Source organism: Mustela nivalis (assembly GCF_964662115.1).
Source record: "Mustela nivalis genome assembly, chromosome: 8".
In the NCBI taxonomy this organism is placed as follows: domain Eukaryota; kingdom Metazoa; phylum Chordata; class Mammalia; order Carnivora; family Mustelidae; genus Mustela; species Mustela nivalis.
The window spans coordinates 129,337,989-129,361,074 of record NC_139027.1 but is presented as its reverse complement, the minus strand read 5'-3'; the positions used below and the strand labels follow the sequence as shown (position 1 = coordinate 129,361,074).

The 23,086-nt window shown below is 53.7% G+C and overlaps 1 protein-coding gene and 1 long non-coding RNA gene across 3 annotated transcripts in view; one reads left to right on the top strand and one right to left on the bottom strand.

The window, feature by feature from the left end:
* The window catches only part of LOC309871563, a 53,431-nt gene that overhangs the window by 16,964 nt on the left and 13,381 nt on the right, over positions 1-23,086 (top strand). The window lies entirely within an intron of this gene.
* On the bottom strand, positions 1,498-14,353 carry CCN5 (cellular communication network factor 5). Its single transcript, XM_082745414.1, has 5 exons — positions 14,066-14,353; positions 13,796-13,888; positions 9,781-9,997; positions 4,390-4,644; positions 1,498-2,650 (listed from the first exon to the last, which is right to left on the bottom strand). Exons 2-5 carry the CDS (start codon positions 13,853-13,855, stop codon positions 2,430-2,432), a joined length of 753 nt encoding a protein of 250 aa, XP_082601540.1. The 5' UTR covers positions 13,856-13,888; positions 14,066-14,353; the 3' UTR covers positions 1,498-2,429.

Below are 23,086 nucleotides of genomic sequence, written 5' to 3'. Positions count from 1 at the left end.
GATACAACACCACTACGTGATGGGAACTCGCTCAACACAGTGATCGCATAGGGCGGGCACTTCTATTTATGCCCATTTTACAGGTGGAAAGACTAAAGCCCTGAAAGGTCCAGAGAATGATGGCTACAACTGTTATTTAAATCACATAGTACTCAACAGCCCTCTGTGTAGAGTACTGCCCTCATCCCTGTTTTAGAGGAAAGGACACTGAGGCATAATGAAGTCTGGTACCCTGCCTAAGATCGCACTAGGAAACCTCAGAGCCAAGACGGGGCAGATGGCCGAGCCCACCCTGTGCCGCTCTGTTCCGAGCTGCTGGGTAGTGAGGTCGCAGACCTTGCAGCCAGCCGGCCAGGGGTCCAGCACCACAACCCCAGGACAACTCACTCATGGTTCCAAATCTCCATTTATCCCATCCTTACAATGGGAACATCAGTAGCACTTTCCTTCAGGGGGTGTCCCAAGTGCAACATAGAGTTGTGGGGAAAGCTCCTAGTCAGCTGACCTGACTGTCATCACTTCTAGAGAGAATATCTGAATTTTTCCTGGCCACGTGTTCAGAGTTTACCTTGCGGAACCTGACCCACTGAAACTCTCAGCGTGTGAGAGACCATCAGCTCAGTCTCGAGTCAGGTCAGCTTGGCATGGGCTAAAATCTCTCCCCAGCTGCAGACCAGCTTTTGGACAGACCACTTTCCCAAGCAGAGTCCTCCTCTGTGCCCTGAAGTTAGTTCTATTCTGTCAAGATTGGGTGGTCAGATGCTGCCTGTGATTCTCAATCTGGGGTTTTGGGAAGAGGTGGTCCCTGAGCAAAGTGCCGGGGGCAGCTGTTCCGAAGGGCGGGTCGTGCGCATCCTGGGAGCTGGGTTGTCCTTCCCCTGCTCAGCTTCATACCTCATCGCCCCACACTCCCAGGCTCCCTTGCCTCTTACCTTCCCAGTGGGGGTGACCCATGGGAGGCACCCCTAGAAACTGGGGCAGGGGGTGGTGGACAGCAGAAGCCAGGTCTGCCTCCCCAGCACTGTCGGCTTTTTGTTCGTTCTGTAAGGCTGCACCTGCTCCCGGTAAAGAGACCTGCTGTGATTCCATCTTCCGCTGGCAGGTTCCAGCTTCTGGGCTCTCCTTCAAACCCTCCGTTGCAACAGCTGGTACCAAGTGAAAGAAGCCATTCATAGAAGAGTACCCAGTCTATTGATGTGAGGTTCGAGAACCGGCTTTCCATCCTCTTCAGTCATAAAACTCAGAACAGGTTTTGCCTTCAGGGGCAGAGAGGATGACCAGGAAGGGGCCAAAGGAAACTTCCTGAGAGTCTGGAAATGTTTTGGACCTTGATGGAGGTCTTGATCACACAGGTGTTCACATTGGCAAAGACTCTATAAACCGTGCGTTAAGACCTGTGTGTTTCACGGCATGTAAACCACGCCTCCATAAAATTAGTTTAATAGGAAGAAATCCGAGTTTAAATACAGACAGTGCTCTCCAATTTCCTGGTTGGAGTCTGATGAAAACACAGTTTTTATTTTTAAACATAACATGTAGATCACAGAGGAGGATGGAAAATTTGTACATAGGTTTTTTTTTTTTTTTAAAGCAATAAAACATGAGACTTCAGAGAGAATTTCACACTTGGGTTGGTTTATTTCAGGCCATGTTTCCCAGTCCCCAGGGGGCTATCCTTCATGCTCCCCTACTTTTCTCTGGTCTCAAATGTTGCAAAGCACCAACCTATATATAAAGTGTCTAGTTCTGCGCCTGGTACATTGCAGGTGCCTGAGAAAGGTTCATTCTATGAATACAAGTCGGGTTTAACGGATCACTCTCAGGCCTGTTTTCCGACTTTCTTCCAGACAGTGTGATTTCACCTTGTGACTTTCACAAAACATGCGACCTCTGAATTCTACCCTAGATGGTGGGGTGTGGGGGAGCTTTCTCAGACAGCATAAGCCTGACCTACAAGCTCTTGCACAGACACGTATACAGGGACATTTTTATGTCACTCCTGGAAAAGAAGCAGGAGATTCAGAATTTCTGTGTGCCCCTCTTCACCACACCCCCAGGAAAATAGCCAGTCCAGCCCAGCACCTGCCTCGGCCTGATGATTAAGGGACAGCTGGTTGCCCTATCTGCTGGGAAGCTTGCCTATGCACATGTTTGATAAAGGCTGTTGGGAATGGCGCAGAAGACCCTGGAAACCTTGGCCAGCCCCCTAGGCCATGAGGTAGAGGAAGAGGGCTGGGGCAGACATCCCGGCTCTATCTCAGGGTCCAGATGGAGCAGACGGCTTGTGAACATTCTGGTCCTCCAGGGCCTAGATGTCGTTGCCTAGCCAAGGGCGTGAGGAGGGGCCATCTGCCTTCTGCTCAGGGCCCAAGCGCTGGCTTGCCTGCTGGGGAGTGCGGTCCCGGAGCCCCCAGATCCCCAGCCCTGCTCTAGAAGGTGCTGTTCCGGGGGCCGCGGCCCCTGGCAGGTGGACAGGGCCCAAGCAGGCAGAGGCGGCGCTGGGTCTCCAGGCGGCAGAGGAGGTTCTGGTTGGACACCCGAGTGGCCACGCCCAGCCCACAGGTGGTTGAGCAGGGGCCCCAGGCTGTGCTCCACTCTGGGCAGGGGGCGCCAGGGGGTGGGGGAGCCACAAGGCCAGAAAACTGGGGTCCTGGGGGAAGAAAGAGAGGTCAGCGCTGTGAGGTCAGGGCCTGGCAGCCAAGTCAACCCAGCCGCCAGCGGCGCCCTCATGGTCACGTCCCTTAGCTTCTCTGGACCTCAGTTTCTTCCCATGTAAGTTTTCTAATGGGTGATAGGACTGAGTAAAATAACGGAGGGAGCATGCTTAGCACGGTGCTGTGAGCACCTCGTTTGTGCCGGGTACTAGGCAGCTACGATGGTGCCGGCCGTGATGGTCCCCCAGTACGTGGTGGGTTTCTCATTTCTGCACCCCATGGCATCTTCCAGGAAGAAGGTTTTGGCCTGTGAGTAGAGGTGCTGGGACTCGGTGGCAAAGCTGCTAGGGTTGTGAGGCTGTACCCGGAACAAGATGGGAGGGCTCGGCACTGTCTAGCTTCTCCTCCTCCTCCTCACATCTTATTCTGCTTTCTTAATATTGTGGTGTCCTTTCTTCCGGTCCTTATGAACCAAATGGTTCTCAGCTGGCGGTGACTGTGCTCCTCTCCTTTGGTAATGTCCAGAGACATCTTAATGGACACGGCTGGGACTGAGGCTACTGGAACCCAGCAGGGATGTTTGTAAACACCCTGCAGGGCACAGGGAAGCTCCCCTACAAGAGCGTCACCCAGCCCAAGTGTCACTCGTGCCCAGGTTGAGAAAGCCTGTGTGATATGCACCTGTGTGTGCGGAGGGCGTACAGGGACACACATGCACACACACACACACACACACTTACAGACACACGTAATGGAGATGAGATTGCATTTACAGTGTATATATAAGATGAACTCACTGGCATTCTCCTATGTATTTAAGTGAATGTGTTCCATTCCACAACAGGGATACTGACAGCCACCACGGATGGAGTGCTCTGTGCGAGCTGCTGCTGTGACTGCTTTCCTTGGGCTTACTCATCCAGACCCCTACAACAGCTCTGCAAGTTAGACACACTTACCCTCATCTTATAGTTGGGGGAACTGAGGCACAGAGAAGTTAAGCAACTTTCTCAGAGTCACACAGCTAGGAAATAGAGAAGCTGGGCTTAGAACCCAGACAGACTCCATGCTGAACCCCATCCTGCTCTACTCTGATGCGGCACTAACATCAATGAACCAATGCCTTCTTTTCAGCTGCCTTTCTTTAAAAAGATTGTGTTCAGATAATTACAATAACCCACTAATGTAACAGTAACAAGTTCTCTAGAACTAAAGAGTTTATAGCAAGAGGTAACTATCTTTCCTCCATCTCTGACCACCCCTAAGCCCACATCCCAGAGGCAACCACTTCACCTGCTTCAGTTTTGAGTTCCCCTTTGGATAAGCCCAAATAACTACATATTTATAATATTACGTAATATTATATTTAAATTATATGAATGTATTATTAATGCATATCGCTATATTAGAAATAGACTACTAGTGTCTATCATAATAGTATACCTCTGCTATGAAACGGGAACATTCGATCCAAGTATCCTAGCCCTCCCTTCCCTTCCCTGCTCCACCACCAATTTTTATTTTCCATTATTTACGATTTAGAATTATTTGCTTGTTGTTTTGTCCGTTTGAAGAAGTCTTGTGACTCCCGCTGGGCTTTCTGAATGTCCTCAGTCACCAGCCCCTCCCAGCAGGGTCAGGGAAACCTGAGCTCTGACAAGTCCAAGTGTCTTGGCTCAGGGGAAGCCCCACCCCCGGGTGGCCCAGGCCCCGGCCTGGGCCCCCCAGCACTCACCTTGGGCTGGGAGGGGCCGGACCCCCAGCTCCCTTCCCTGGTCGCACACCCACTCAGGGCAGCACTTGCCGGGGACCTCAACCCTCCTGGGATGCGGACAGTCCCAGCTGGGCAGCCGAACGTCCTCGCTGCACAGGGGCACACAGGTGAAGCCCCCGTCCTCACACTGGCAGCGAATCCGGCAGTGGGGCTGGAAGGTCTCGCCATCCCGGTACAGGCGGCCGTTCACCTCACAGCTCCCGTCATCCTCTCCCCCTGCAGAGGAGAAACCGGACCCCCGTCCATGACCCCCAGCTTTTCCCTGGGCAAGACCGTGCCAGCCGCATCCTCTCCCCGGTCTCTCGGCAGAGCTGGCCAAGATCCTGCTGGGGACCCGGTCCCTTCGGCATCTGCTCGCCGCCAAGGCGCTCCAGCCGGTCCCCATCGCCAGCCTCCCCTGGGGCCCGCGGGAAGACAGTGTGGTGTACCGCATCCTGGCATAGGCGCTGTGGGGACACTGGCCTGGTTGGAGCCCCCACTCTGCTTTTTATTAGCTATGGAGCTTGGCCAAACGACTTTACTTCTTCCTACCTCAGTTTCCTTATCTGCAAAATGGGTTATAATGGCACTTATTTCACAGGGTTGTGGTAGAGACCAAATGAAATGATATATGTAATGAATCCAACATAAAAGAGACCTTCAACAGATCCCAGATGCTTTGTTGTTATTATTAATGTAATTAATTACTATATACTATATTATTAAATATATAACTTACATACGCACTGAGAGTTCATGCAACACACTTTCAATGTGCCTCTGCCAGGCTGTAGTCATCCCTGCCAGGCCTGGGCTTAACCTGCTGGCTTTGTGACTTTAGACAAGTTGCTTAACTTCTCTGAGTCACCTTAACAATAGCAATGATGAGAACAGCTCCATGCCTTCAGGTACGGGAGACGATATTCCATAACTTCTAACACCGTGCTAGGCATACCGTAGGTGCTCAAGGGACACTCTTCAAGTGAAACCCTCAAGATAGGGGTGTTATTCCCACTTCCTGCACTGGGCAAGCACTCCTTGAGGGCCGGGGCGGCCCTATGCTGGCTCAGAACATGGCTGGGACACACCCAGGTCATTTGAATGAATGCCTTGTGCAAGACCCAGCAAAGAAGAGACACTCATGGAAGGATTCTGTTTTCTTATGGTTCCGGAGATGTGTCGTGTGCCCCTCCTGAGTGCCAAGCCACTGGGATCCTAGACAGGACTAAGACGTAGTCCTTGTCTTGAAAGATGGAGCACCAGGCAGGGGACAGATGTGAAAGTCACCATCTGCCAGACAGAATGAAAAGCCAAGGAGAGGCATAGGTGAGCCGCCCGGGGAGGGCAGAGCAAGGAGGAGCCGAAAGTCCTGGAGACTCCGGGGGCAGTTCAGCTGGGTCTGGGGAAAGATTTGCCCGAAGGCAGGTTTTCCCAGGTCTTCAGAATAAAACCTCCAACAGGCCCATACCTACGCAGGGATTTGGGACCTATGCGGGGATTTGGGATCTGCGCAGATGTGGGTGCCAGCCCCTGCTAACTGTGGGGCTTGGGACAGGTCACTGCACCTCTCTGAGCCAAATTACCCGGCTCCCAGGGCCACTGGAGGATTAAAGGAACTAGTGCACTTAAGGCATTTTTCCAAAAGCCTGGAACATAGCAGCTGCTCAGTGAACGGGAGTGGGGGAATGTCCGTTCCTCGGGGAGGACAGAGCGAGAGCCAGCTCTCTCCCAGCTCCTTCCAGGCCACAGCCCTCTGACGCCAAATCCCTGACCTTGGGCCTGGATCATGTGGCCGCCAGACTAGGGGCAGCTGCCCCTTAATCCTGAAGGGTCTCCCACCAGATTCCTGGGGCCACAGCCCTGGGCTCCTGGTCTCGGGGAGGATCTGGTAAACAGAGGGATTGTTTCGGAAAGTCAGCTGGAGGGGTGATAATTTTAGCAAGGATTCCTGGCACCTCTCCTGGTCCTCCAGCTCAGAGCTGGCTGGGGGCGGGGCTGAGGATCCCTGGGCGGCCACTCCCCACCCTGGGGTCTGTGTACCTTTGTGCGGGGTCCCAAACACCAGGAGGCACCTCCTAAGGTACTCACTCTTCAATCCGCCAGCCCCTACCCCCTGCCAACCATACACACATACAGTTGCCAAAATCCTACTTCCTCTTCAAGGTCCTTCCAATGCCCCCTTCTCCGGCAAACTCCCTCAAATAACTTCAGAGCCCAGTCTTGTCACCTGGTGATCTCTGCGCCCCTCTTTCTCTCTGAGAGTCCCTTGCAGGAGAAGGAACAACAGAGGATTTTTTTTCTCCCCTTTGGCCACTTGCAAACTGTGTGACCTCGGAGAGGTGACTTCACCCCTCTGAACCCCAGTTCTTTCATTTGCAAAGTCATTTTAATAATAGAACCTACCCATTATTAAGGGTAAAATGAGGTCACATGTGTAAAGGTCGTGCCCACAGGACACGCGCCCTGAAAGGTTCCTGTTCCTACAGCCTCCCCGGAGCTCTTACTCTTGTTGTTTCATTCAGTCAGTGCTTATTTACTGGGGGCCTACTGCATGCTAGGGACTCATGATACAACAATGGTTAAACAGGCAAAAATCCTGCCCTCATTGGAGCTTTCGCTCTCATGGAAATAAACACTATAAACAAGTAGAGTTTATGATGTCCAGTGGTGATTAGAGCTAGAAAAATAATGGGAGGCAAGGTTCAGGAGTGTTGAATATGGTGATCGGGGAAGGCCTCCCAGAGAAGGTTGTATTTGAGAAAGATGAGAAGGAGATGCAGGAACTCGCCATGCAGATATCTGGGGGGAAAGAGCATTGGCAGAGCAAACAGCCAGTGCAAAGGCCCTGCAGTGGAAGCTCCCCTAGGGTATTTAAGGAACAGAATAGGCCAGCATGGCTGGATCAGAGAGCAGGAGAGAGAGGGGGAGTTAGGCAGGGTCAGAAAGAAAACAGGAGCAGGACATTACGGGGCCTTGTAGCCACTGAGAGGGCTGGCTTTTACTTGGAGGCAGTGGGAAGCTGTTGGAGGCCTTGAGGAAAAAAAAAGGGATGTGATCTGATGTATGTATTGAAAGGAGCCCTGTGGCTGCTGTGTTGGGAACAGAGTAGGGGGTGAGGACAGAAGCGGGGAAATTATTATAGGGCCGCTGCAACAGCCAGCACGTGATGGTGAGGCTCAGACCAGGCTGGTAGCCGTGGAGGGACTGAGAAGGGGCCAGAATGTCAGGTTCTAGAATATTGTGAAGACTTCGCTGGTGGGCGTATGTGGGGTGTACAAAATGACAGATATCAAGAATGACTGTAATTCATGACTGTAAGGTTTTGAATTCAAGCCGCAGGAAGGGTAGAGATGCCCTTGGCTGAGCTGGGGAGGCTGCACACTCGGAGTGTGGGGTGTTGGGAGCTTATGGTGGACACGCACACAGCTCAGAGTCCGCTGTCAAAGGTCTGTCCGGCGAGGAATTGACTGGAGAGTTTGAGGCAGCATATTCCCCGCAGAGCTAAGACCTAGACTCCGCCTCTGTAAGGTCTTATCTGTGGGGTTCACCAGCCTCTGGATCTGGCTCATGAACACACACTGTGTTGCCCAACCACGGCTGGGAGTTGTAGGAAGAAGCAAAGACCAGCTACAGTCTAAAGTCTGAATCAAGATGGAATAAGAAAAGCCCCTTAGTAAACTTAGTGACGGGAATAGCCAATATGGACTAATCATATGCTGAGGGTCAGGCAGTAGAGTGACGGACATGAAGATTGTGAAGCCAGCTCCCTGAGTTCAAATCCCGGCTCAGCCACTTATGAGCTGTGTGACCTTAGGCAAGTTGCCCAACCTCTCTGTGCCTCTTGTTTCCACCCATCTATAAAATGCAGATGACATTAGTACCAGCTTCATATGATTTCCAGAGATTAAATGAGGTGGTATTTGTGAAGCCCTTAGTGCCTGGCACATGGTAAGGGCTTTGAAAGTGTTGGATAAATAAAATGCTTCCAAATGCTTTAGATGTGTCCTGGCTCATTGAAACAGCAGCCTGGGAAGATAAGTGATACTTATCTCATTTTTTTCCCTAGATACATTTTTCTCAGCAATCATCTATGAGTTTATAAAGCAAATTACTATCTTCTCATGATTATACTCCCCTGATTTTTTTTTTTAAAAAGTGTTTAACAAAGATTTAGTATTGATAACTTTATGTCTATCAGTCTTGTTGGTTTTTTTAAAACTTGCTTTTTTTCTATAAGTGGACTCATTATCAGTGATCCATGAGCCCTTCTCTCTCTTGTTCTTTTTTTAAACTGATACATGCAAACAGATGAAAGATATAGATTGCTCTATAAGACTTATTGAGAAAAAAAAGAACACCCTCCCATTTTTCTATTTCTCTAAAGCAGTGGTTCTCTGTTGGAGACGGTTTTGTTCCCCAGGGGACATTTGTCTGAGACAGAGTGTCACGACTTGTGGGTGAGGGACATGCTAGGGGCGTCCAGGGAACAGAGACCAGGGATGCTGCTGAAGGTCCTGCCAGGAACAGGACAGCTCCCCTCCCCCAATATAGAATGATAACAAAGAATTGTCAGGCCCAAAAAGCAAAGTTGATAAACTCTGATCTAAAGCATCCAAGGGCACAAAGGCTTGGAATGGTGGGAGAGGGAACATGCTTCAGGTCACCAGTAAATGGCAAACTCAGGATTTGAACTCAGGTCCTAGGGCTCCCACTCCAGGAGGAAGGCAGAATGAAATGTTGCATCACACCCTGTGATCCATGCTCCATCTCTGCAGGTGTGTGCCCAGCTGTGCCCGACGCCCTGTGCCTGTCCCTGGCCACCCCCCCGAGCTGGTCCAGTCCCGAGCTGCGTAACAGTAATCGTGCCAGTAAATATTACTGAACCTCAGCTGGCTCATCTGTAAAGTGAGTCAGGAAGGACTTAGGTCGAAGGGTCCTTGCGAGGATTATGTGATTTACGTGAGGGTCCTGGGGTAGGTTTCAGCATACCGCCCGACGCCTATTACTCCATGCCCTCCCCCCCAAGTAAACGGTTGCACTTTTATTTCCTCAGAAGTGTGGCGAAGGTCCTGAGAAAGGGTAGTGATTCCCGGTTTAAGGAATCTGAGAGGACTTCTCGGGGGAGGAGTGTGTGAGGTTGGCTTTGGCAGTCGGTCGTGGTTTGAACGGATAGGAATGAGGGGACGCTGTCCAGGTGGGCGGCGTGGTGGAAGCCAAGAAAGAGGGGAGGAGCCGAGGGAGGGCCTGGGGAAACATGGGCCACCAGGTGGTGCGCCTTAAGTGAGGAGATAGAAAAGAGCTTCTCTTGGACCCAGGACCCCTCAGCCTTGACCCTCCCAAACACACCCACATCCGTCCGGCAAACCTGCTTACAGAGGCACACAGCCCCTCGGTATCCAGAGCCCACCCTGGGTCGGCAGACCAGTCCCTGGCTGGGGTCGCAGACGTGGAGGTGGTCGCAGGGCTCCCCCAGCCGCCGTGCGCACACCCGGCAGCAGCCGCAGCCGTCCAGCACCAGGGGCACCCCCAGTGGGCATCGGGGCGGTGGCCAGGGACAGGCACAGGGCGTCGGGCACAGCTGGGCACACACCTGCAGAGACAGAGCATGTCACTCGGCCACGGGCATTCCAGGTGGGCAGTGAGGGGTCCACGCTTTGGCCCCAGGGTCACACAGACCTGGCCTTGAACCTTGGCAGTGTGGGGATACCCTTCCCTAAGAGGCAGCGTGGCCTTGTGGTCGCGAGCAAGGACTTTGGCCTAGAGTCGCAGTCCTGCCTCTGCTCCTTATTAGCTGAGTGACCTTGGGCAAGTTACTGAAGCTCTCCAAGCCTCAGTTTCTTCATCTGTGAAAAGGGGGCAACAGTAATATTGAACTCAGAGGATTGTTTTCAGGATTTCATACATGAAATGTGCGTGTTAAACCCTGAGCACAGAGCCCATGCTGTAGATGTGCATTGCCTTAGCCGTGATGATCACAGTTGGGAATTACAAGGGATGAGCCGGGCCCTGCCCTCAGAAGCTTACAGAAAGGCAAAATCAACAAAACAAAGGATTACAGTGGCAGGGCACTGCACATTTTCTAGCATGTAGACTGGAAATATTTGTCCTGACAGCTAAATAAATCACACGGTATCATAGATGTTTTTGATCTTTGGAACAATCCAGAATATGTTTCTGGGTATGTGTCAGATCCGCCAGGAAACTTGGTAAAATACTGATCCCCAGGCCTCCCCTGGGACTTCCCAAATATAACTTCCAGAGACAGGCTCTGGAATCTGTGTTTTTATCGGGCTGTCCTGGGGCTTCTGATGCATAGCTAGGATTTTGACACCTCTGCCAGGGAGAGATGGGGGAAACTGAGCTCCAGCGAGACAAAGCATCTTGCCGAAAGTCAGTGTGTTAGCTGCAGAGCTGAGCCCACTTCCTCCTTAAGGATCCTGTAATTGGGAAAAGCCTGAGCCAGGGACCCATCCCCCACGGACAGGGTCAAGGTATTGATCCAAGTGTCCTGGTTGTTCTTCCACACTCAGGACAGAGAAACAATCAAGCCAGAAGCCAGATGCCATGGTCTCCCCATATGTCCATTTGAAGGTGGGGACCCAGAGGCAGGCATAATTCAAGATATTCCCAGGTAGCTCCCTTTGTAGGGGGCCGATCTTTAGTTCCATAGGATCTTTAGAGGACCAAAGGGTTTCATCTGGAGGATGGAAGACTTACAGTTTACAAAAATAGAATGAATCACCTCCAAACTTCTGTGTGGCCCCAAAGCAGGCAATGAAACCCTTGGCCCTCTTTGTTCTACCTCTAGGATCCCCCAGTCCTGCAAACTTGCCTTCAGTGGCCTGCAGGTTGCACCCCAGCCACCAGAGGCCACCCCAGACCGGCCAACCAGCCTGGGGGGCCGGGGTGGGGGTGGTGATTCCAGGCAGGGACAGCACTGGTCAGGAGGCAGGCGGGCAGCTCTGTGCCCCAGGCCTTGCAGGGGAGTGAGTCACCATCTCTGCAGGAATTCCATGCTGCAGACTGGGTGATACTGAAGAGATTCTAGAGAAGATGGCCTAACCTTGCCCCTCAACGCCTGGTCCGGACCAGCAGCATCTGGCTTGTCTGAAAGTCTACGGCAGCATCTAGGGCGCCTCTTTATGAACCCAATGCTGCACTGTAATAAATCTGGAAACAATTCTCATGGAATCACCCTGAGGAGCCATCAGCCTGACTTTGGGATCCCTGTGCAAAGCAGAGGTTGGGCTCCCTTGGTTAGTGAGAAGTGGAGCCCCTGGCCAGAATTGGCTCTTGGGTCCCTCCCGCCCAAAAGCAGGGGTGCCAGGCCACAAGCCTTCTGCTTTGTACCCGGGTTCTCGCCCCAAGCTGCCTACGGGGTGAGCTTGGCTTAGGGGGATGTGCTGGTCCTGACACCCAGGTGGGGCCACTAATTATACCGATGATGTGGCCAGCATTGACCACGGGCATGCCGTGAGCTGTAATGTGCTAATTCAACCTTTTCAGATGAGGCACTCGCTTTGTGTCCACAGGAAAGACCAAGAAACAGAAGCTCAAAACAGTGTGGGGACGAGGCCAGTAAGAGGTAGAGTCAGGACTGGAATCCAGGTCCACGGGAATCCAAGGCCCAGGCTCTCATCACCACAACCCACCTTTGTCCTTGGGCAGCTCTGCTGCCAGCTTAGCCTCTGCCTCAGTTTACCTATTTATTCAGGAGGGACAGTGAGAGGTCAAGGGAGCCCAGCCAAGGAGAGACCTGTCTTCTCTGGACCCCCTGGATCTCCAGGGAGACTCCTGCTGTTTCCTCAGAGCCTTGCTGCAGTCACCAGAGGGATGAGCCCTGGATGTGGAATATTCTAGAAAAGAGTTGAAATCCAGGTTGTACCTGGATGGGCTGTGTGACCTTCAACACACCATATAAATGCTTCGTGGGGAGGAGGCTGTTTCCTTCTCAAAGGGGTGAGACCACCTATCTGGAAATGGGGACAGGGATTAAAAGAAGTCATGGCTGGCTCTTGGTCACAGTGACTTTGTCTGTTTCCGGGTCTCTGTCACCTGCCCCTGTTTACCGACCTGAGCCCAGGAGCCCACAGGCTGCCGGAGGACTTAGAATTCTCTCCCTGAGGATGGTTGTGGCTTTCTGTGTTCATGATGACTAAGTCCCTGATTCTGTGCGGGATGCCGCCCGCCCAGCTCCCGGGGACAGGGAATAATAAGGGAGGGGTGGACAGTGAGTCCCAGACAGCTTTCTTTGAGTCTTTCATTTAAGCCTGGCTCCGGAACCCCAAGTCCCCTATTCCAACTACCCAAGCCACCCACCCGGGCATCGGGTGTTGCTCAGCCCCTTGGGGGAGAAAAACAGTGGGGTCAGGATGCCAGCTGGGCTCACAGCCTTGCCCCCCAGTCCTACTGAGGATCCAGGAGAGAAACACTCCTGCCATGATCCTCAGAGAAGCATGACATACAATGAGATTGTGGCTTGTGGTGGGGCCAGTCTCCGTGGTATCAGGAACTCAGCATTTGCTGAAGGAATGACGGGGCTCGGCAGCTGGGGCCTTGGTCCAGGTAGGGGAAAAGGCACGGGCAGCAGGAGAGACACAAATAGAAGTGCCCCTTCCCTACTCCCCACACAGCCAAGCCCACCTGGGCTCCACCGCCTCAATTACTCTGATGTTTCTTTGCTGTGTGATTTTAGGCAAGCTGCTTGCCCTCTCTGAGCCTTGCTTGCCCGAAAACAGGGGATAATAATTCCTTACGAGGCTGTTGGATATGCTAGGCAAGGTAGATATTTCACAAACCTTGTGAAAAATGTTCCCTGAGAGGAGATTGCTATTCCATGAACGTCTCCCTGTCCCCTCTTCAGCCCGAGTCTGCAGGTCACTCACACCCAATAGCAGTAATGCCCTTGCGGTATGAACTTTCCCATCAGGTAGACACCAACATCCATCCAAATCCTGGCTCCAGGTAGGCAAAGCAGGTTGTATGTTGCATCTTCCCATATATAATGAGGACACCCCCCTCAGTGCTGTAGAAGGGCTCTGGGGACCGCCAGTAGTCATGGCCCTCTCTTTTGAAACACCTGCCACAGTCCAGGTCCTGTGCTGAGCACTTCTGATGAATTACCATTGTGATCTTCGCAAAGACCTTGTGATCATTATGCCCATTTCACTGAGGGAGCAGCTGAGGCTCAGAGAGAAGGGACTCGCCTAAGGCAGCACTGCAGAGCTGGCCAGAGACAAATGTCTGGGCACCGGGGAGGGAAGCTGGGCTGTGCCTGACACCAGGGACCTGCAGGAAATCTTCCAGGGGATCCTTGGCAATGATCCCACACCTCTCCCACCACACCAAGGAAGTCAGCAGGACGTTTTGGGGCCCAGGGCCCCCTTACCTTTGAGAGGAGGCAGAGGAGGGAGAAGGCCAGAAGGTGGGTCTGTGGTGTGCCTCTCATGTCACTGTGTCCCCCACGGAGCCAGCTCTGAGCCTGGGAGGCAGGACCTACTCTAAGATTTTATGTTCCGGCGGCTGTGAGGTCACTCCCAGGCACACACACACACACACACACACACACACACACACACACAGACGTGTGCACACACACTGGCCTCTGCATTCCCCCTCCTGTCCCCATCCTCATGCTCCCACAGCTGAGCCCATTTACCTGAAGAGGAGACCGCGGAGGCCACCGAGAGGGTGCCTGCCAGTGTGTGTGTGTATGTGTGTGTATGTGTGTGTGTGTGAGCGTGTGAAAGCCAGAGCCAGTGACAGGCTGCCAAGAGCCTGTGACAGGCTGGCAGGGGCCCCTCTTGCTCCTCCCAGCCCAAGGGGGTGGCCGCCGCAGCCCTGCCCCAGACCCCAGCCCGAGCCTCGGGACGCTGTGGACCCAGCAGGAGCTCCGCAGGACACCCCCCTTTGTAGAGCTGACCCAAGTCCTCCGAAGCCCTGTGGCCCGGACTCTGGGCAGTTTCGGCTGGGTCTGTGGTTTCTGGCAGGAAGATTGGCAGCCACCCAGAGGCGGGTGTGACCCAGAGCAGCAAAACTTCCCTGGGCGGCCTGTTTGCTTTTGGCAACAAGGGGCCTCCCTCCCGCCAGCTTTCCTGGGCTCTGGAAGGTGGCCCACGGTGCATGAGCCCGTGCAGGCTGGACCTACTGTGCGCCGGCCCTGCTGGATGGTCTGGAGGAACCAAATCCATTGTGTTGAATTTGGCCATCTCCGAGGCCCCCTCTGTGGGAGCTGGAGACACAGTGGTGACCTTGGAACAAAGCCCAGAGAGGGAGACAACAGCGGGAAAACAGGTGAAATTCCTGGGCATCCTGAGATCCTTGTTGAGAGGGAAAGTGAGGGATGGCTTTCTGGAGGAGGTGTCTTTACAGAGACAGAGGGGGTAAGAGCAGGCAGGGTTTGCAGGCAGAGTGAACAGCACGTACGCCTAGGCAGGAGTCAGCACAATAACGGTAACGTGCCTATTCTGGGAGCCAAGGTGTGGCTGGAGCTGGGGGAAGTGGGGAGTGGTGCTGTATGGGGGGAGCAGAACACTCAAATTCAAACCAGCCACTCCTGGGGGCATCTCCAACATTCCAGCCAGCGGGGGGAAGGAGTGTGAGGACAAGGGCTTGGACTGTAGAATTTGATAAAGGTCACAACAGGGAGTGTCGAGCAGGGGCTGGGGAAGGCTTTGGCCCCCATAATCTCCACCAGGACCCCAAACCTTGAAGTGAGGGCCCTGGCTTCCAGAACGGGTGGTGGGTGAGGAAAAAGAAGAGTGACCGGATATAGGGTCCGACGGAGGGACTTGCTGAGGGGGAGACTCCCTCCTAGTCCTGGGGAAGGGGCAGTGGGATGGGGGACGTAGATGGACATGCACGCTCGGTCTCGGTGGGTTCTGGCTGGAGGAGGAGGGCGGGGTGGGGACGGCGGTGTCCCCAGGTGGGCAGGGAAGGAGATACACCTGTTTGTCTCTCCATGCTTGTGTTTTAGTCCAAGGCAAGCCTGGGTGCTCTTTGCCCCGTTCCTCGTGGCTGAGCGCCCCACTCCTTTGCACGGCAGGACTGTTTTCAGTAATGGCCTTGAGATGAGACAAATTGTCTTCATGTATGAACTAAAGCTTGCACTTACCAAATAAACCCCCCCCCCAACCTTTGCAGTCACACTGTTGCAAATTTTATTTTTATTTTTATAAGATTTTGTTTATTTGCCAGAGAGAGAAAGAGAGTACACACAAGCAGGCAGAGAGGCAGGCAGAGGCAGTGAGAGAAACAGGCTTCCTGCCGAGCAAGGAGCCCCATGTGGGACTCGATCCCAGGACCCTGGGATCATGACCTGAGCTGAAGGCAGCGGCTTAACCAACAGAGCCACCCAGCCATCCCTCACTATTTTAAATTTTAAGCACAAACCCAAACTCCAAGGACTCACATAGAACGAGAGAATTGAAATACCTGTATCTTCACCGTCCTCTGTGACCACTTTTCGCTTCAAGTCTACTGTTGGGGTGCAGAACCACATCCCCAGGGTTGGAGACAGGGCTGAGCAAGATTCTGAACAGTCAGGAGAATGCGTGCTCCTGAGTTCATGGGTGCTGGGCCGCTGTCTTCTTAGAGATCTCCAACTTCCCTTCCATGTAGGATAGGTTTATTAAATGGAAAGAAATGGGGGGAGTCTCGGTGGTTCAATTGGTTAAGCATCTGCCTTCAGCTCAGGTCATGATCCCGGGGTCCTGGGATCGAGTCCTGCATCAGGCTCCTTGCTCAGCAGGAATCCTGTTTCTTCCTCTCCCTCTGCCCGCTGCTCCCCCACTTGTGCTCTCTTGCTCTCTCTAAAATAAATTTAAAAACTTTTTAAAAAAATGGTAAGAAATTAGGGGGCGCCTGAGTGGCTCCGTCGGCTAAGTGTTCAACTCCGGTTTCAGCTGAGGTCATGATCTCAGGATTGTGAGACTGGTCCCCACACCGAGTCTGCTTGAGATTCTCTCTCTCCCTCTGCCCCTTCCCTTCTCTTGCCCTTACTCTCTCTCTAAAAGAAAAAAAATAGGATAAGAAATTAAAATGTGCTAAATTCGAAGCTTAATTAAAATTCAACAGTTACCACATCAATTGTTGAGAACTTGGACCAAGACAAGATGTTTTCAGGACAAAGTACTTTATGATGGACAGGATTTACATTTATGTACTGACACGGTTTCTATTTATATACTGACTTCTCATCGGTTTCATTTTGTCTTTAAATTCTCTGCAGACCCTGTGCCTATCTTATTGTCTGTGCTCAGGGAAGACCAGTCCTGGGCCCCACCCGTCCTTGCTAGGACCCCTGGTTTTAAGAACAATGAAAGTGATAACATAAAGGGCACGCAGAGGAAGCCAGCCCTGGGCTAAGTACTTCTTATAAAAAGTGGTGTTTTAATCTTCACAATCTATGCCTCAATGAGGGGAGGTTCAGAGAAGTTAAGTAACTTGCCTAAGGTTGCACAGCGAGAAAGTAGAACCAGGTTTCAGTGCAGGTCTCCCGGGCTCCCAAACCTTCTGTCATGGTTTTGGTTGTGATTTTATTTTGGCTACTGCTTATAAAACTCTCGGTGGCATATATTTTTTAGTTCAAGGGGAATGTGCCAGTGTGATATAAACGTCTTGATAACTCTTCCCATACGTGCACACCCCTGTCACCGCCACTCAGAGCAAGATACTTTTCCAGAGGGTTCCTCATGCCCCTTCCAGGTACTCACTCTTCTGACCTCTATCATCATTGATCAGTTTTTCCCGGAACCTCTTCTCTGTCTGAAGCAAGAAGGAAGACAGGAGAAGTTGGACGTGGGGAGGAGCTGGCAGGAGGCACACTGCTCACGGCCACGGGGAAGGAACGAGCTCCGCTGACAGCCAGGCGGTGAGGCTGCCGTGGGCTCCCAGGACCGTGAAGGAGTCATGGGTCAGTGAGGGCCAGGGAGGTGACAAGAGATGACTCGAAGTGCTCCCTGCACCATCCTCCCCCCACCCCTGCCCCCGGGGGCCTCTCTGAGTCAGAGTGTGGCCGTGTGCTTGGAACGTGTCCGCTCTCGTCACTGGGGATGGCAGCATGCGGTCAGCAGGAGACCCTGGGGCCTGGCCAGTCCCGGAAGCACGTGGGCTGGCATCGGGGTGTTTGGTGGTACAAGTGTCAGAGATGAGCCTCCTACATGCGGTTCGGGGTGTCAAAAGTCCTGCGGCAAGAACTGCCACTTTGCTGACGGCTTACACAGGGGCAGGCCCCCCCAAAGGGCCAAGCTCAGTGCCAGAGGGATGAGACAGTCCAGAGAACCCATGAGGCTCTTGGCGGCGGCTGCAGCTCCCCCAACAAGACCCCAGAATGAGCCCGGCTGCTCTTTGCATTACTGGAATAAAACACGGGCTCCTAAATCCAAAGATCCTGGATTTGAATCCTGACTCCGCCCTGACTTGCGGTGCTGGGATTGGGTTGTGGTAAGAGGTGCTCCTAAATACCCCGAGCGAGCGGCCCAGGAGGGCCTGTCCCTTTCGGGTGCCCAGACCTCATGCGGTGAGCCCCCCGGGCAGTGAGTGCCGCCTGAGGAAGGTGGCGCCTGCGGCCCCAAATGAGTTCATGGCAGCAACTCAGTGAACACTGGTTGCCTGACGCAATGGTACTCCCTCCTCCTAATGTGTTCATTGGCGTACATTAGGCTATGCTGAGGCCACAAATCCCCAGATCTCGGCGACTTGACCCAATGGAAGGCTGATGTCTGCTCCTGAAGAGTCCAGTGGGGTCAAGCAGGTCTTCTCCATCTTGGAGCTGACCCTGTGGCTCTTCCCTCCCCACGTGTGTGCTGGGCTGTCAGCGCCCTCCAGGTGCTCCTGTGAAATGTGGAATCCCGGGCCTCGCCCAGAAGCAGAATCTGCTTTTTTTTTTTTTAAGATTTTATATATTTATTTGACACAGAGAGATCACAAGTAGGCAGAGAGGCAGGCAGAGAGAGAGGAAGAAGCAGGCTCCCCGCCGAGCAGAGAGCCTGATGCAGGACTCGATCCCAGGACCCTGAGATCATGACCTGAGCCAAAGGCAGCGGCTTAACCCACTGAGCCACCCAGGCGCCCCAGAATCTGCATTTTAAGGGGGCCCACTGGTGTTCTGTATGCCGTTTCTGTTTGGGAGTCACCCAAGGTCACCTTGGAGGAGAGGGCCGAGAAGGCACGCTGGTTCTTCATTGCCTCCACCCAGAGGCCATGCCCAGCGCTTTGCTTGTGCTTCCTTGGCCAAGTCTGTGCCGTATGAATTTTATCCTAGGAGCAGCTTTGGGTTCTGTCTTTTTTCCACATTCTTCTTTGGTTCTCCAGTTCATTGATTTGTCCCCAGAAGTTTTTCTGTTCTGTGCAGCTGGACCTCGGTTGGGCCCTCCGATGCCAACCTGTTCCGTGTCTTCAGCAGGGTCTCCTCCATCAGAAGCCCGCAGGATGGGCCCAGTGAATGGCCATGGCTTGCCGTGGTCTGGGCTCCTGCCCCAGAACATGAGGCCCCATCTCTCCAAGACTGGCTGTCTCCACGCTGCCCTTGCTGATGGCCACGCTGGGAGGAGCTGGTGGAGCTCTGCCTGTTGCACCAGTCTCGCCCCCTGGCACCTCTCCCCAGCCCCCTCTTCCACACATTCCCCAGTCTGCACGGGAGTTCAGAGGTCTGCCCCCTGACCCTGACATCCCAGATCTCAACCGTGCTGAGCTCCTTCTCCCACCCCTGGGACAGCTGTGGGGCTTGGACAGTCTAACACCCGGCTTCAGTCTGCGCTGCCCATGTTCTGTGTGCAGGGACCAGCATGGTGCTCTCCGAAAGAGGGGCTGGGATGTGGAGCTCTCGGCACACACATGGGATTGCCTCTGCACACGGCTTCCCATAGCACTGGGACCCAGGAGGCCTGGCAATGAGCTGGTTCTCACTTGCTGGGGGAGGGGGTTGGCCCCGGGCTGTGCCAAGGGTAGAGCTGGTGAAGCATTGATAAGCCTGCTGGGGAGCAGGGAAGAAGTCATGAAGGGACATGGAAAGGGCTTTGGAAATTGGCACGAGGGTTTATTTACAGACTTAGTATGCCAAGGAGAAGGCGCTGAACATGGCAAGCGTTAGGTGCTAGATACGGCTTTGGTGCGTGCTTGAATGAGTGAACGAACCGGGGGACCAAAGCTCTAACCCCAGCTCTGTAGCTGTACGTTCTCGGGCCGGTTCCTTGGCCTTGCTTGTTGTCACTTTCTTCGTCTGTTAAGTAGGAGAGGGGCAAACCCACTATTTTGTACAACCTCTTGGCTCTAGGAATCTGTTTTTGTGCCCAGAAGCACGGAGTGGCAGCTCTGACCCAGAGCGGGGCATGGAGGGAGGGCCCTCAGGAATTCAGAGTTCTAGAACATCAGGAGGCAGAGGGGGTTCCTATAGACTCGTTGATGTCGACTGATTACCAGCGTTCAGGAGACCCCACTGAGTTGGAATGAGTTGTTGCTCATGAGGGACTGGGTGTCAGGGAAGAGCTAGCTTTGCTCTTGGCCAGCTATCTCTCGGAGGAGGCAGATAATAAGTTAGATTACTCCCTCTCCATCCAAGAGAGCCCCTCCATCCGTGGGGATAGCCAGTCTCCAGGGACTTACCTCTCACAGTCTGCGTCCCAACAGGTGCCATTACCCGTCCATCCATCTGTCCATCAATCCATCTATCTGTTCGAGCATTGGTCCTTCTGTCTGTCCATTCATCCATTCAGCTATAGATCCATCCAGTCAACCGTCCACCCATCCATCCATCTATCTGTCTATCCATCCACCCACGCGTTCATTCGACAAACACTGAATGTGGTGGGCCATCCCCTACTCGTACATAAAGAATTACAATAAGGTCTCTGCCCAACGAGCTCACAGATTAGAGGGGAAGAGAGAGATGGGGGGGGGGTAATTACAGCACAGTCAGTGGGAAAGCAATGAGAGAGGAAGACCTAACCCAGTCTGGGAGGTGGGAGAGGTGGCTTTGTAAGTCTTCCTGGAGGAGGTGACCGCTGAGCTGAGCCGTGAAGCAAGAGGAGGAGTTGTGCAGGCAAAAAGGCAATTAATTAAACAGAAGACGGGAGAACTGAGGCCTGGAGGTGGCGTGAGAGCAGGAGCCCCTGGGGGAGCTGTGCATAGCTGAGTCCGGATAAAGCCTGGAGAGCCAAGTGGGAGGCAGACGGAGATAAAGCTGGAGAGGTCTGGTTGCGCGGAGGGCCCTGTGTCAGCTGGGGAGGACATTTGTGGCTGGGGGTGGGGATAGGGACAGAGACATCCAGAGACAAGCAGAGACGTAGAAAAGCTCCGGGTCAGCCATCAGAATGCCGCCCTCCTTCCTCCTGTCTACTCCTGAGTGGCCTTCGGGAAGTCACCTGCCCTCTCTGGGCCTCAGCTTCCCCACTGTGACATGACAGGGTGTCCCTCTGTGGCCTCTTGGGAGCCTTCCAGCTCTGAGGGAGCCCTGAGTCACATGTGGTTAGCAAAACCAATACCCACGTGAACATCTGGCCTGGCCTGAGGCACAAGTTAATTGTTCCCAGTCCCTGTGTGTGTTGGGGGTGGGGAGGGCATTGGTTAGGAGGACCCCGGTTAGGGACCGCCCCCATAGGGTTCGAGGTCACAGGACAGAAGGATGTGCTAAGCAGGAAGTGAGTCACCAGCCAGTGATCAGCTCGAGCCCAGGGTCCCCAGGTAGGGGAAGGGAAACCCCTACTCCTAGCTCCTTGTCACCCCAGAGCCCCCTCTCCAAGACAGCAGACCTCCATTCAGAACAAACTCCCATACAAAATTCTAATATTTAATACAGGCCCAAGGAAAATGGTTTAATTGGTTTGGTAGGAAGCAGAGGGTGGGGGCCCCCAGCTGGGGCTCTGGGTCCTCTCCACCCCCCAGCAGCCGCCAGGGCCCTACCACTGTGCCTCTTTAAAGGTGGTCTGGAAGCATCTCCTGGTTTCCACTGTTTGGGATTCAGATAACAAGATAGAAGTGATTCAGAAGGAAGAGAGAGACCCAGTTACATCCTGGCTCTGTCTTTGCTGTGTGACCTTGGGCAAGTCACTCCACCTATCTGGGCCTCAGTTTCCGAGCAGAGTTGTCCTGAGACTTACAGGCTGGGGGATAGCTGCACTCAGGGGATGGCAGCTCATGCCGACCAGTCCTTCCCCAAGTTTGCAGCCACTGGCTTCGGGCGGGGAGGAGGCCGGAGCCACAGCTGAGACTTGCTTTTCCATTTTCAAGCTGCCTGGCTCTGTCTCTAAGAGAAGCTATTTCTTTAACCCCACAACCCCTCAGAAAGGACGAGCCACAACCTCCCTCTGGGCACAGCCCCCACTCTCAGGATCCCAAGACCTCCCCCCCTCAGAGATAAAGTCACCCTCAGACGTTGGAGGAGCATACGGGCTGCCCAAGGCCACAGTGAGGGTTCTCCGGACCAGCTTCCAGGAGCCCAGGGCAGGAAGTGGGACAGGGAGGCCCCCAGCGCCCCCGCCCCACCAGCCCCAGAGAAAACACTTCATTACTGGAAGCCCGGCCAGGCAGAGGGGGTGGAAGTGGCCGTGCGAGAGGAAACCTCACAGGGTCAGCCAAACCTCGGTCCCCGAGGCCAACAGCCCACGGACTGGCCATGTGGGGCTGGCCCGCTGGTGTGTTTACGGAAACACTGGCCCTGAGGCCGGCCCAGCTGCTGGGCTGGGATCCCCGGAGGCACCCCCAGGCCTCAAAGTGCCAGCCTATGGGGAGACAGCAAAGGCTGCCGCTGAGGCCTTGTTTTCCTCCCGGCACACCTGGGGAGTGGAAGGCTGAGGAGCTCCCCAGGGAATAGGGGGTGAGGTCTTCAGGCCCGCCCTGGGTCCTCCTGGTCCAGCTTCCTGAGCTGGGTCAGGGGGGGTCAGGCCCTTTCTGGACACCCCCGGAAAATGGCATCAATGTAAGAGAGGCACGTGGCCTGTGGACTCTGGAGCCAGGCTGCCTGAGTTCAAATCCGGACCTTGGCCCTCACTGGCGGTATCACTCTGGAGAGTTCGCTCAACTTTTCTGTGCCTCAGTTTCTCCATCTGTAAAATGGGGGTGACGATAACAGCACGCACTTCATGGAGATGTTGCTAGAATGGAATGATCTTGTATGTGCCGGGTACTGCCCCAGTCACGCCCCCAAGGGCCGTGTTTGTTACGGAAGTCTTTTCAGCTTAAATATCTACTGAGCGTCCCTACGGGGATTGAGATGCTGAGGTTATGGAGAGAAATCTGAGTTAGTTCCTGCCCCAGCGAGATTCAAGGTCAAGGTGAACATCTGGGGGGTTGGGAGGTCGGGGCGAGAGGGGTGGGACTAATGACCATATCCATCCACAATGGATATGAAAGGGTGAACATCTCCCTCTCTGTCTCTGTTTGTGGGAGCAGGGGCCACACGAGCCTCTACCTCTACACCGGGCACGGAGGCCGGTAAACAAACACCCATGCTTTCTGAAGGCTGGAGGGTGGCAGGCCCTGAGCCCAGCGTGAAACCCTTCCAGCTCCTCAGCTCCCAGATGGAGTGGTTTGTGTCATTCTTTCTATGTTCAGAGGAGCAAACAGAGGCTCAGAGATGCCAGCCCAAGGTCCCACAATGGGTAAGTGGCAAAGCCAGGTCTGAACCCATGCCGAAGTTCAGAGCCTGCATTTTTAACCACTAAGCTCCCCATCATCAGTGCGG